The sequence below is a fragment of the Lemur catta genome, chromosome 25 (assembly GCF_020740605.2).
Source record: "Lemur catta isolate mLemCat1 chromosome 25, mLemCat1.pri, whole genome shotgun sequence".
In the NCBI taxonomy this organism is placed as follows: Eukaryota; Metazoa; Chordata; class Mammalia; order Primates; family Lemuridae; genus Lemur; species Lemur catta.
Window position 1 is genome coordinate 9461980 of NC_059152.1, and position 14056 is coordinate 9476035.

General features: G+C 47.6%; 1 protein-coding gene across 1 annotated transcript in view; it reads right to left on the reverse strand.

The window, feature by feature from the left end:
* Positions 1-14056, reverse strand: part of NID1 (nidogen 1) — a 70564-nt gene that overhangs the window by 21251 nt on the left and 35257 nt on the right. Inside the window, exons 10-12 of the mRNA XM_045537255.1 lie at positions 13297-13422; positions 11022-11171; positions 9856-9978 (exon numbers count right to left, since the gene is read on the reverse strand). Of these exons, the coding sequence (XP_045393211.1) occupies positions 9856-9978; positions 11022-11171; positions 13297-13422 (399 nt within the window). The remainder of the gene's footprint in view (positions 1-9855; positions 9979-11021; positions 11172-13296; positions 13423-14056) is intronic.

Genomic DNA, 14056 nt, shown 5'->3' on the forward strand with positions numbered 1-14056 from the left:
CTCCTGAAACGCTACCGCTGTCGGCTGCGACAGCCACTGTGTTCCGCAGAGCCCTCAGGTCAAGAACCCCACGGGCCCCCAAATCACTTACTTCCTTGTGTTACAAGCATTTCCTGAAAGATGTGATGAGCCAGGGGCCCTGCAAGCACAGGGACAAAGCTAAACAGGACAGTCCTCAGAGTCCTCAGGCTAGAAGGGAAAGTGAGGATCCCGCAGGGGCTGGCAGTTGGAGAAGTGGCCAGCAGGGGTCTGAACAGGCTGTCGTGGGAGCAGAGAGGATGAGCAGCTGGCCTGCCTCAGTCCAGGGCTCGGCTGGCACTGAGAGCAACGAATCTGCAGTGTCCCCAACACGCATGGCCGCGTGGTTCAGCCCAGCGGCCTGAACTGACAAACCACAGGTTTTCAGCCTATTAATGGAGAAGGGACAGGGGCCAACAAATTCAGGGTGTCGGTGAGGGTGGTTGACGTGATGCTCCCTGGGCTTTAGGTCAGAGAGGACTTCAAGAAAAAGAAGGGACACAGTTGCCACAAGCCACCCAGATGACTCTGCTGATTTGGAAACACGGCCACGTGAGGGCTATGAGGGAGGGAAGGTGGTGGTGTGGTCAGAGGGCACACAGGCATCAAAACCACGAAAGTTCTCAGGCCTCGGGGAGGCCTGGTTTGGATCCTCCACAACCTGGCCTCCCCCTACCTGCCTTGCATCTCCCCTCATTATTCCTCTCCATCTCCTGTGCAAATCCCACCCATCCTTCAAGGCCAAGTAAATATCCTCCTTCTTGGCTGGGCGCGGTGGCTCATGCCTGTAATCCTCCTTGGGAGGCCAAGGCGGGAGGATTGCTTGAGCCCAGGAGTTTAAGACCAGCCTGAGCAAGAGCGAGACCCCATCTCTACTAAAAATAGAAAAAATTAGCTGGGCGTGGTGGCTCACGCCTGTAGTCCCAGCTACTCGGGAGGCTGAGGCAGGAAGATGGCTTGAGCGTAGGAGTTTGAGGCTGCTGTGAGCTATGACAAGCCACTGCTTACTAGCCCAGGCAACAGAGCGAGACTCTGTCTCAAAAACAAATGAAAAAAAAAAAAACAACCTTCCTTTTTCTCACACTTTCCCTAACTTACTAACTTTTCTAGCCACCTGGATCTTTTTATCACTTACAGACTCACTGCTATTAATAGTTTCAAGTGTTCCTTTTTCCTTGAGGTTGCTGTGAGTGATGCTGATGCCACTGCACTCTAGTGCAGGTGACAGAGCAAGACCCTGTCTCAAAATAAAAAAATTAAAAAAAAAAAAAAAAGGGATTTGAGAGGAAGGGACAGTACTGGAGACAGGCAAAGAAGACTTAACATGTAAAATAGGAGTCCCCGAAGGAATACGCCAAAGCAAGGAAGGAAAGCAAATACTAAACACTATAATTCAAGAAAACTTCCTAAAATTTAAAAAAAAAAATTGAAATGATAAATTCAAAAAGCACACTGTGTAACTAACGATACTGACCCAGAACAACCAACACCAAGCCATAGTCTAGTAAAATTATTGGACTTTAAAGAGAAAGAAAAAGTCCTTTGGGCATCTAGGTAAAAAGGAGGAATTATCTTCAGAGCACCCTTAGAATTTTGGACAGACGTGCTTATGTCAGAAGAATATTTGAGATAGTCAAGGGAAAATACATATGAAAATGGAATATTGGTTCCATGAGCCCTTCCTGAGGAATCTTCTAGAACACAAGCTTCTGACAACCAAATAACTTTGAGAGACACTGAGAGCGAACAGCAAGTGTAGAGTTACGTGTTGAAGACAGTGTAGACGGGGTTAAAGGAGATGGTGCGGTCTGGGATGGTCGCGTGCTCAGGCAAGGCAGATGCAACTATAAACCTGAGTGGGCGAATGTAGCAAGCAAATGGAAACATTTTTTTAAAAACTTCTCAGAAATTATGTCGGTGAGGATAGTGTTAGTATCGTTATTCTGAGACTGCTGTGTGTGACGTGGGATGAAGTGAGGGAGTGATTGTGCTTCATTCTAATTCTTATCCATTGTGCCCTTGAGATCCAGGGTCCTCCGTGTGGAAGGAAGGGGACACAGATATGATGTAAAAGAGGGTCAGGAAAAGTCCTGCAGTCACGAATTTGAATTGGAAATACCAGTATGGACTCATGAGGCTCTGTGTGAGCCTCCCCAGTACTTAGATTGCGGTCCTGGCAAGGGCATTGCCCACTGAAAGAAGCCAGGGATTCACAAAGAAATGGCTGGTTCTCGTTCTGAGGCAGGAAATAGACATGAACTTGGAACTTCTTGCCATACAAGGGCAGCTACCAGTGACTACCAGGCTTGTGTCAAAAGGACCAGGAGCCAACTTACAAAGGTTCCCAGGGGCCAAAGATGGACCTCTGAGCTACAGTGAGAGTAACAGTTAAAACCAATGGATACCCATGAGTTTGTAATGATATTTAAACACTAAAAGCTAATTTGTGGTTGACAAGGAATCTATTTATTATCTTGACAACTAATAAATAAGAGGAAGATCCAAGAAGTTATCCTGCCTTTCCTTTGGGAAATGACCACTGGGCAACCCAAGAGTAGATGGGGGGAGGCATTTCTCTATGAAAGTATAAGCAATGAAAATAAATGTCCAGGCCGGGCGCGGTGGCTCACGCCTGTAATCCTAGCCCTCTGGGAGGCCGAGGCGGGTGGATCGCTCGAGGTCAGGAGTTCAAGACCAGCCTGAGCGAGACCTCGTCTCTACTAAAAATAGAAAGAAATTATCTGACCAACTAAAAGTATATATAGAAAAAATTAGCCGGGCATGGTGGCGCATGCCTGTAGTCCCAGCTACTCGGGAGGCTGAGGCAGGAGGATCGCTTAAGCCCAGGAGTCTGCAGTTGCTGTGAGCTAGGCTGACGCCACGGCACTCTAGCCCGAGCAACAAAGTGAGACTCTGTCTCAAAAAAAAAAGAAAAGAAAAGAAATGTCCAATGTGAAAATAAAGCCTAATAAATAAAAACCATAATAACACAACTAGACTATCACCACTCCCACCCCCTCTTTAGAAATTAATGGACCTAGACAATGAGCATCAATGCTAACTAACAAATGTGATAGAAATGATAAAATTAGAATATCACCATTTGTCACGCCCCAGGAATTAACGCATCTAGGCAATAATCATCACAAAAAATGAGACAAGCAGACATCATGTGCTTCTGATGGAAGATCACACCACCACCTACTGTCGTGCCAAAAGGATTGCACCTGAGTCTAATCAAGCCTCAGTCGGGTTGCAGGCAATTTACAGCAGCGATCCCCAACATTTTTGGCACCAGGGACCAGTTCCATGGAAGACAATTTTTCCATGGATCCTGGGGTAGGGGTGGTATGGATCCTGGGATGGTTTCAGTATGATTCAAGCGCATTACATTTACTGTGCAGTCAAACCTCTCTGCTAATGATAATCTGTACTTGCAGCCACTCCCCAGCACTAGCATCACCGCCTCAGCTCCATCTTGGATCATCAGGCGTTAGCTTCTCATAAGAACCTCGCAACTTAGATCCCTCGCATGCGCAGTTTACAGTAGGGTTCGAGCTCCTATGAGCACCTAATGCCATTGCTGATCTGACAGCAGGCGGAGCTTATGCAGTGATGTGAGTGATGGGGAGCGGCTGTAAATACAGACGAGGCTTCGCTGGCCTGCTGCCCACTCCCTGCAGTACAGCCTGGTTCCTAACAGGCCACAGACCAGTACCAGCTGGTGGCCCAGGGGTTGAGGACTGCAGATTTAGAGGACAGAGGAGCATGTCACACTACACCATGAGTGGGAAATGCCACAGTTCAAAAGCTGTGAGTTCTTCAACAGAACAATTACAAGGAAAAGAAAAAACAGAGGAGAAAACTAGAGATTAAAAAAATGAGCCGCACTAAACCTACAGTGTCTAGGAATGCACACGAGTGTGATAAAACTATAAAGAAATGCAAGAAAGGGATTATTGCAAAAGTCAGATTAGAGGCTGCTTTTGGGGAGAGGGAAGAGGCTGTGATTGGGACGCAGCACCCGGAGGGGCTTCTGGGGCCCGTGCTCAAGTCTGACGTCTGGACCTGGGTGGCAGCAACTAGAAGCCTCACCTTAGCATCACCCCTTGGACTACACATTGGTTTTACGTGACTTTCTGTGTCTATGATTTATTTTACAATGAAAGGCAGGAAAAAAGAGAGAATGGAAGAAGAGGAAGTGGACGCAGCAATGCAGGGACACAAAATGGCAGCAAGACAGGGGTGTAGAATCGAGGGAAGAAGTCACTTTAAATTGTCTTTTAGGGGAGAAATATCACAAGTGCTTTGTAAACTGACTGGAACTATCCACTAGAGACGGAAACGGAGCCCACCCAGCACCGGGGAGCTGGCAGCAGGAATGGCAAAGTTCATCTCAAACAACCATCAGCACACGAAACTAATGTTGATTAGAAACTTACGATTTGTGATTGTATTTAATTTACAGATCTGTTCTGATCTTACAGTTAGAAAAGAAGTCGATACCTAGCTTTACCCCTAATAAAAACCATCTAAGCCAACATCAGAGGCCTTAAGAATTGTTTTCTTTTAAAAGGGTCTACATAATGCTCAATTTTGAGGAAAAACTGCCATAGAAAATTCTTTTATAGAAAGAATTCAAGAAACCCCTTTTGTAAACTAAGAAATTATTCAGGCCTCATGTTTCTTATTTATAAAACAAAGAGGGTGGATTAGAGACCATCTAGAGCCCCTTCCAAGTCTAACTAGGAAATTCCAGTTTTCTCACATTGGGTTTGCTTAAAACATAGCGTAACCTATAACATAAACAACAGAAGCCTGACGAACAGAAAGCACGCATGAGATTGTTTCTCAGCTTTCTTTCCTTTAAGCTGTACCCTCTAGGTAGCCCTGCATTCTGAACTCTGTCGTTTGCTTTCTCTCTGAGATGTGTGGTGCATCCCCGGATGCAGAATGCTGGTAAACCCAGCCGTGCCGAGTGTGCAGAGAAGTGACCCACTATCCGCAGGCCTGCCATTCGCCCTTAAGGACCAGACTTCACACGCCCCTCTTTGATACTCCAATAAGCTCCCCTATGTTATGAAAATCTAGCCAGCTGCATTCTCTCGGGTGTTGTCCAGGCAAGGAGAGCGGCTGTGGCAGCCGGCCTCCAGGATGGCCCCCATCCTCCCCACCTCCCGGTCCCCACACACTTGGGTAGTCCCCTCTCTCACTGTGAGAGGGTTGGCCTTAGACTGATAGTGTCAGTGAAGTGACAGTATGTCACCTCCAAGATTAGGTTACAACAGACTGTGGCTTCCATCTTGGCACCCCTCTCTCTGTCTCTCTCTCTCTCTCTCTCTCTCATCATTTGCTCTGGAGGGAGCCAGCTGCCAGGCCTTGAATATGCTTAGTCAGCCCTGGGGAGAGACCCATGTTGTGAGGAACTGAGGCCCGCCCACAGCCACATGGGTCCCTCCGCAGGGAAGACCACAGCCCCGGCTGATGTCGTGACAACAACCTCTCGAGGGACCCCGAACCAGGACCTCCCAGGTAAGTGCCTCCTGAGTTCTTGACCTACAGAAGCTGGGAGATAATAGATTTTATTATCTAAAGTAACTAACTATGGGGGTAATTTGTGATGTAACAACAGAGACCTAACATGGTGGCTTTTAAACTTTCTAACCACGACCCACAGAAAGAAATACAATTTCCTCAGCAACCCAGTACACACATGCACCCTTAGACACACACACACACACACACACACACACACACACACACACACGTACATGCACACGCATACATGCAAGTATTGTTTCATGAAACAATATTTATTCCTACTATATAATACTCTATGAACTCTAATATTTTCTAGATTATTGCCTTCTATTTCATTCATTCCATTTTTTAAAAAATGACAATAGCGATTGACTAAACTGACATCACAATCCATACATGGGTTGTGGGGAAGAGAGCGGGACAGAGGGAAACCAATCGTAATTTCTTCTATTTTGTCTGTCATCGGTTGACAGGTTGACACTGTGGTAGCCGTGACCTTGACTGGCTCACCCTCAAAGCCAAGTAAGCTTTGCTTTCGCAACTGGCCCGTCTATATACAGCAAGCGCCAAATAAGTGCCGACTGGTTGATCCTGCCCTTCGTTACGTTTGGCAGCAAGAGTTCAGATGTCACCACACATTATTTTTCTCTCTGCAATGTTGCATAGAGTACTTTAGTGATACGAAATTTAGGATATGATGAAAACCACTGTATTCATATTCTGGCTGCAAAAATAAAACGTCAGAAATACAAATGTAGCCCTTGTGCTATGATCTGAATGCTTGTGTCCCCCCCCCCAAATCCATATAGTGAAATTCTAACCCCCAAAGTGATGACATTAGGAGGTGGGGCCTTTGGGGAGTGATTAGATCATGAAGGTGGATCCCCCACGAATGGGATTAACGTCCTTATAACAGAGCCCCCAGAGGGACCCTTGCCCTCTCCACCACATGAGGACATGACAAAATGATGTCTGGCCCTCTGTGAACCAGGAAACGGGCCCTCATCAGACACTCAGTTTGCCAGCACCTTGATCTTGGACTTCCCAGCCTTCAGAACTGTAGGGAGTGAATTTCTGTTGTTTATAAGCCACCCAGTCTATGGAATTCTGTTATAGTGCCCTGAACAGACTGCGACACCCTGTGTCCCCTTCCCCAATCCCAATTTCCTCTCTCCCACCACAGGGGTAACGTCTATCCTGAAGCTTCTGTTTCTCATTCCCATGCATGCATGGTATAGGTTGTTTTTTTGTTTTGTTTTGTTTTTTGAGACAGAGTCCCCCTCTGTCACCTGGGTAGTGGTGTCATCACAGCTCATTGCAACCTCAAACTCCTGGGCCCAAGCAATCCTTCTCCCTCAGCCTCCTGAGTAGCTGGGACTACAGGCACATGCCATGACACCTGGCTAATTTTTCTATTTTTAGTACAGAGTGGGTCTTGCTCTTGCTCAGCTGGTCTTGAACTCCTGACATCAAGCAATCCTCCCACCTCGGCCTCTGAGTGCTAGGATTACAGGTGTGAGCCACTATGCCCAGCCTACAGTTTTCTTATTATGTATACACACATGTAGGTTGATTTTCATATAGGTTTACATTTTATATACACGGGGTCATACGGTATATATCATTTTATAATTATTTTTGCTAAACATTATGTTGTTGACACTTATCCATTAACTCTAGTTCATTCATTTTAACTGCTTTATGTTCCGTTATTGTGTGAATCGTACCAAGTCATTTGTCCATTTCTCCTGTTTACAGTCATTTGGACTTTTTCCTACTACAAACAATACTCAGTGAACATTCTTATACATTCCTAGTGCACATTCTCTCTTGGGTATATAACTAGATGGTAATTTTCTTAAGCGAACAGGATCAAATACATAAACAATCCTGGCAAACAGCTCGAATTGGTTTTATCCTTGTCCCATCTTTCTATCCCAGCCTACAGGTCTGGATTTGTTTCTGTTTAGTCAACACAGCCCGCAAGAGGGGCAAAGAGTCAGGTTAAAACAACAAAAAACAAAAAATGAAACATCTGCTTCTCTTTGAACTGGAGATGGGAGCAAGCCCAAGGAAATCACGGATGACAGTCATTTGCAACAGCAGCTGCGGTGTCTTAAATGATCACGGACTCCTCGAACTCCTCTATGGAACCTGCCGGTTAAGATCTATGGGCAGCGCTGCCGTCTTCACCCATAACTTCAGGAACAAACGGTTCCCCTGCCTGGGTTCATCTAAGCCAGGGCTTGGCAAGCTTTTTCTGCCAAGGGTGGGCTAGTTAGGATTTTTAGGCTTCGTGGGCCTTCCAATCTCTGTCATGACCACTGAACTTTGCCTTTATAGCACAAAAGCAGCCACAGACTATACATAAACTAGCGAGCATGGCTATGTTCCAACAAAACTTTATTTACAAAAAGAGGCAGTGGGCCACATCTGGCCCAAGGGCCATCATTTGCCAACCCTTGTTCTAAGCAGAAGAAGACAATTTAGACCAGCAACAGGTTGTATTATACATCGACATTTAAACTTTCACCTGACAGTTTCCCCTTTTAGATTGACAACTATTCTAAAAACCAGTTGTAGTGAAGTGTGTGGATAAACACATACTTCCAAATGCTGCTGGTAGGAATGGAAGCTGGGACATTCATTTATTCTTTTCAACAACTGCAGATAGCTGTGGGCCCCAGCATGGACCACATACTCCACTGGGTACTGGACACATAAAAGTCAAGTCCACACGGCACCTGGTCCTCAGTGTGCTCACAGGCCAGGGAAGAAGACGGACATTTAAGCAGTTATTAACGGCTTAAAACGTGGCGAGATATAAATTTCCACTTATTCCTTATTGAAAACATTTGTCACAGCACGAATATATCTAACCAACAGCATCGGCAGTAATTAAAAATGAAACACACAACTGGCTAACCCCAGTGTGAGCTGTCAAATACATTCTTAATCTCATGTCAGGACACCACGTGGCGCAGAAGACCGAAGCCGGATCTGGAGTCCATCGCGTAGACTGGGTTTGAGTCCCAGCTCTAGGGTTTGTGAGCTGGGCGACCCTGACCGCGCCTTTCTCTTTTTCAGTCTCAGCGTCCTCTGTGCAAACGGAGACAGTCATAGCACTTACCTTGAAAAGACGATCATGAGCACTGAAACAGCGAGACAGTGTTTGGGGAGCACCGAACACGTAGTGGGTTCTGCACAAACGGCGGCCGACTAGACTCATTCATCTACCAGCATTTGTCAAGTGCCTCCCACCTTCCCAGACTCATTCCAGCTACCGGCGTGGACCTGCCATGATCCTCAGGCTCTAATGAGATGCCACTCAAGTCCCAGGTCGGCAACAGCTCTAGAAGCTGGGTGGCTCAGGTCCGGTGGGACAGGCCTTTCACCCCCGTCCTCCCACCCCCACCCCCACCCCCACTCCATCCCCTGCGACTCTTAGAAACCTGCACTGGGTAATTTTATGTGTCAACTTGACTGCGCCACAAGGTGCCCAAATACTTGGTCAAATGTGATTCTGGGTGGTTTTGTGAGGATATTTTTGATGAGGTTAACATTTAAATCCAAAGACTGAGAAAAGCAGATGGTCATCCCCAGTGTGGGTGGGCCACGTCCAATCAGGTGAAGGCCTGGGTAGAACACAAAGCCTGACCCTCCCCCAGGTAAAAGAGACACTTCTTCCTGCCTGGTGGCCTTAGAACTGGAACATCATTTTTTTTTCCCACTACTGGACTTGAACTGAACTGAAACATCAGCTCTTCCTGGGTCTGGAGACTGCTGGCCTTCAGGCTACAACCAGGCCCTCAGCTCTCCTGCCTCTGGGGCCTTTGAACTTGGGCTGGAACTAAACCATGGGCTTCCTCGGGTCTCCTGCTTGCTGAGTGTAGATCTGGGGACTTGTCACGTGAGTCAATTCCTTATAATAAATCTCTCTTCTTCTGTGTGTGTGTGTGTGTGTGTGTGTGTGTGTGTGTCCTCTTGCTTTTTTTTCTCTGGAGAACCCTGACAAACACATACCAGTCCTTATCCTGCACTGCTTGCTCAGGTCACAAGGGTGATCAGATTCCAGGCTGCCAGCACAGTAATGGTCCACGTGTGGGGTACCCCCTAGAGTTGTGCAGTGTGCAACCTGCACGGCTCTACGTTGCGGTCCATGCTCTGATCTCCCACCTTGACAACCCTTAGAGCTGTCCGTGGAGCCTCCCACTTCCCCACCTCACCTTCTCCCCCAGGGCCAAGTACTCAGAATTCAAGGATGGGCCACCAACTCCAAACGCGCCATCACCTCACCTCCAGGCACGCAACGGAAGCCATCTCCCTGGTAACCGGGTTTGCACTGGCAGGTGAAGGAGCCCGGAGTGTTGTAGCAGAAGGCGTCGGGGTGACATCGGCTCGTCTGGCATTCATCCACATCTGCAAAACAGCCACCAGGCCCAGGGACAATGAGATTATTTCTTCTGAACTTGTAGTTTACACCATAATTTAAGCATCATGCTCAAATCTATGGGAACTTGATCTGGGAACAGTGATTCGCAACTCACTCAACATTAATTATCAAGACACTAACGCCCCAATTTCTATCTGCTGCATGTGCAAATGTGCTTCACTTTGATGGTACTGTTTTCATGGAAAATGTTTTCATCAAGCTTGCAAAAGGGAAAAAAATGCAGAGGATCATCTGCATTATACAATGATCCCTCCTGTCATACATGAGAGCTTCAAAAATGTCTGAGTGTTTGAAGACAGATTATTAACTGCTTGACAGAAAAACCCCAGAGGTAAGGAAAAATCCACATGTTCAGTAATGAAGAGAAGGTATCTCAGAGATTATTATCTATCTTAGAAAGTTTGGACTCTTAAGAAATACTCTAAGATATAATGTTAAGTAATTTTGCAAACCAAGTGACCCACGGTACACTTGTCATGGCTTATTTTGCCTAAAATTACCCTTACGAACGCCCTGGCAGCCAACAACGGGCTGAGCTCAAGTCTGAAAGAATTCTGGGGAGTCATTTGTTCTGACTCTACAATCATTTATTCAGTAAGGGAACTTTGTTTTTTTGGAGAAGATTAGAGCAGGCCAGTTGAATGACTATATATATCTTATTAAATAAAAGAATGGACTTTAAGCTCCATGCATGCAAGGACTGTCTGTCTCTTTGTGAAAGATAAAAAATATCCTCAGTTTCTAGCAGACAGCAGGTGTCTAATTGTTGCCTGAATGAGTAAGTCATATAGAACAAAATAGTTGGGGTGAGCCAAGTATCTTCACCAATGACAACAGCCCCCCTAAAGAAAATGCGTAGTCCAAACTCCTAGACAGATACAAAAAGCAGCCCATGTACCCAGTGGAGCTGAGAGAATAATTCTTTAGTATATTCTGGAGTGGGTGGGTGATTAGCACGCAGTAAGTGCCACCAGGTAACGCAGAGGGAAAAGCGAGAGCGCCCACGCACCTTGGCAGGCTCGGCCGTCCCCGGAGAAGCCCGGCAGACAGGAGCAGGTGTAGGAGGAGCCCCCCGTGTAGACGCACTGGGCCCGCTGGGGGATGTCGCAGTCATGCAGGCCAGTGGTGCAGTAGTCGATGGGGCGCTGGTCCACGACAGCTGCAGGACAAGGTTGGTGCACAGAATTTGCAAGAACATCCCTTGAGCGGCCCTCTGCCCTTCCAAGCTCCCTTGGCACCGAGGGTTCAATCCAGCGGGCCTCTATAAACAGGGACCACACCTGGACCCCAGATCTCCAGGCACCTCTTCAGGGTTCACCCCTGCTCCCCACCGGGCTGGTACCACTGCTTTCGTTCCATTTCCTGCCACCTGTGTTCTGCCTCTGGCTAGTTTTCGCGGACTGGCACCACGGTAGGTCACTCAGCCTGGCTTCCAACCCTAGTTTCACCCCAGGGCTCTGTCTCAGGCCACTGTCCTTACCAGGTCCCCATAGCCAGTCCCCAGACCCCAGTTTTCCCTTCATCTGCATCTGCAGGCGGAACATCTGCAGATGCCGCAGTTCCAATGGCAGCCGTCAGGGGAGCATTAGAGCGAAGGAGCTCGATCTTCAGCCCTAGTCCACCCCGGGCAGGCAGAATGCTCACTACCAATGCCCACGTCAAAGCCACCCACTTGCCACCAAGGAAGGAGAAATAAATGTTTCCAAGGCACCGAGAGAGGTATGGTCAGAAGACGGTGGGCCTCTGGGGTAGGCAGCCCTGGGTTTACACCAGGTACACGAGTCAATCAAGGAACTCGGATAAATTGTATAACTTAGAGCCTTGCGTTCTTCCTCTGAAGGACAGGAATTACTTCCAGCTGCTAAGCACAAGGGAGGCCAGGATATGGGACTTATTTTCTGCAGGGTCCTGCTGACAGAACTCAGGCAGTGAGGGCTGAGGAAGTAGGGGAGGGACACAGAGGCCCCCTGATAATACCCCATCCCGTGCTGCTGCCTCAAGATGGAAGGCAAGAGCTGGGGTCGACAGGGTGGTCTCCCATGGCCGGTTCCCCTGTCTTGCACCCCACCCTGCCCCTCTGGTGAGTGTGGGGCCATCAGGAATGGTTGGATCCAGATACCTAGGTCACCGTGCCTCACACACATGTGTCCCAGAACGGAACTCAGTGACTGTGCACACCACCACCCGAGGGGTGAAGTACCCACTACCAAGTGCGAGCCAAAATGTAACTTGAATGGTGTGGCCATTAAAAGTAAACTTGGAAATTTTCTTAACCTCAAAAGCAGAGAAGGAAGTCAGGCAGAACACAAAGAAATGGATGTTCTCTATTGAGAGGAAAAAAAAAAGTAACTTTAGCAGAGCTGAAATCTCAACTCTGTGCAAAGGGAACTGGCCTCCCTGAGCTCACAGCTGTTTGGGTCACACTCAAAATATGAGAACTGCCTGTTCCCTCCCACCCTCGGGACACAACTTCACCCTGTGCCCTCAGCGGCCTCACCCAGGCTTTGAGGCAGAGCAAAGAGAAAACACTCTAGGGTGTAGCGAACAGCGAGGAAGGGGCAAGGAGAAGGTTCGCTGATGCAGTACGAGAGGAATCTGTTTTAAATTGGGAGGACACGTTGCCCTCCCGACCTGGAAACACGCTGGCCATTCTCGTTCAAGAATCTTCAGCTTAAAATTCTTGGAACCAACAGGTCAAAGTGCAGCAGCAGGAAAAATTTAAACAACCTGCCTGTTTGTGGTTGGTGTATCACCACCAAAATCATCATTGACCAAGGCCATAAATCCGCCTAATTCACAGCAGCAAGTTCCTTCCTTCAATCGAGCTAGAAAGGTACACTGCTACTTGTGGTTCGTGAAGTTAAAAAAAATCCATAAACGGAATGGCCCCGGATGGAATTTTAGATGTAACTCAGGTGGAATTCAATCTAAGACGGGAGATGACACAAAAGTGGTTGCTCAGTGTGAATCCCAAGACTACTAATTACTGGAGAAACAAGTCTAACAGCTTTCATAGCTATTCAAAGTATCACGAAAATGAAAGGAAGCGAATGTAATGCAAAAGTTTGCAACAGGTGAGGTGAGGGTATTGCTGGTGGAGACAATTTGCACTTGTGACTCTCCAGGGAGTCAGAGGGGAGAGGCCAAGTGTGATTGTCTTTGTAAACTGCCCTTCCCAGCGCCAGAACCTGGCACCCTCCCGCTTGGCCGGGATCAACCCGGGATGATGCCTTTTACACCGGAGCTAACATACGCCATATTGCAAAGTCACCTGGAGAACTTACCTACACACGTTCCCTGGTCTGAGAACCGGTAGCCCTCCACGCACTCACAGCGGAAGGTGCCTGGGTGATTATTGCAGACCGCGTGGTTCCCGCACACCGAGGGCTGTTCCGAACATTCATCGATATCTGCAGCCAAGTTTTTTAAAATGCAGACATTTACCAACCCCTTCAGACCTCACTGAATACAATAAAATAGTAAGCACGTTCACCTAAGAATGGATCCGTTTTAAAACAGATTTTCCTATATTCTAAAAGCAGTGCTACATACGATTTTTTTTCTGTGCATAACTTTAGAGAGTGAGCCCCAGGCCTTTCTCCTAAGTCAATGGGCTTCCCCCGCCCCTCCGGGAGTCAGCTGCTGAGTCTAGGGACCCTGCACACGTGTCACTCACATCATATTGGCAAATGCATTCCAGAAGGACACAGAGACAAGTGTCTGGACTCTGAAAAGGGTTCCTGGCCGGGCTCAGTGGCTCACGCCTGTAATCCCAGCACTCTGGGAGGCCGAGGCGGGAGGATCGTTTGAGCTCAGGAGTTTGAGACCAGCCTGAGCAAGAGTGAGACCCCGCTCTATTTCTTTCTAAAAAATAGAAAGAAATTATCTGGACAACTAAAAATATATAGAAAAAATTAGCCGTGCATGGTGGCGCGTGCCTGTAGTCCCAGCTACTCGGAAGGCTGAGGCAGGAGGATCGCTTGAGCCCAGGAGTTTGAGGTTGCAGTGAGCTAGGCTGACACCATGGCACTCTAGCCCAGGCAA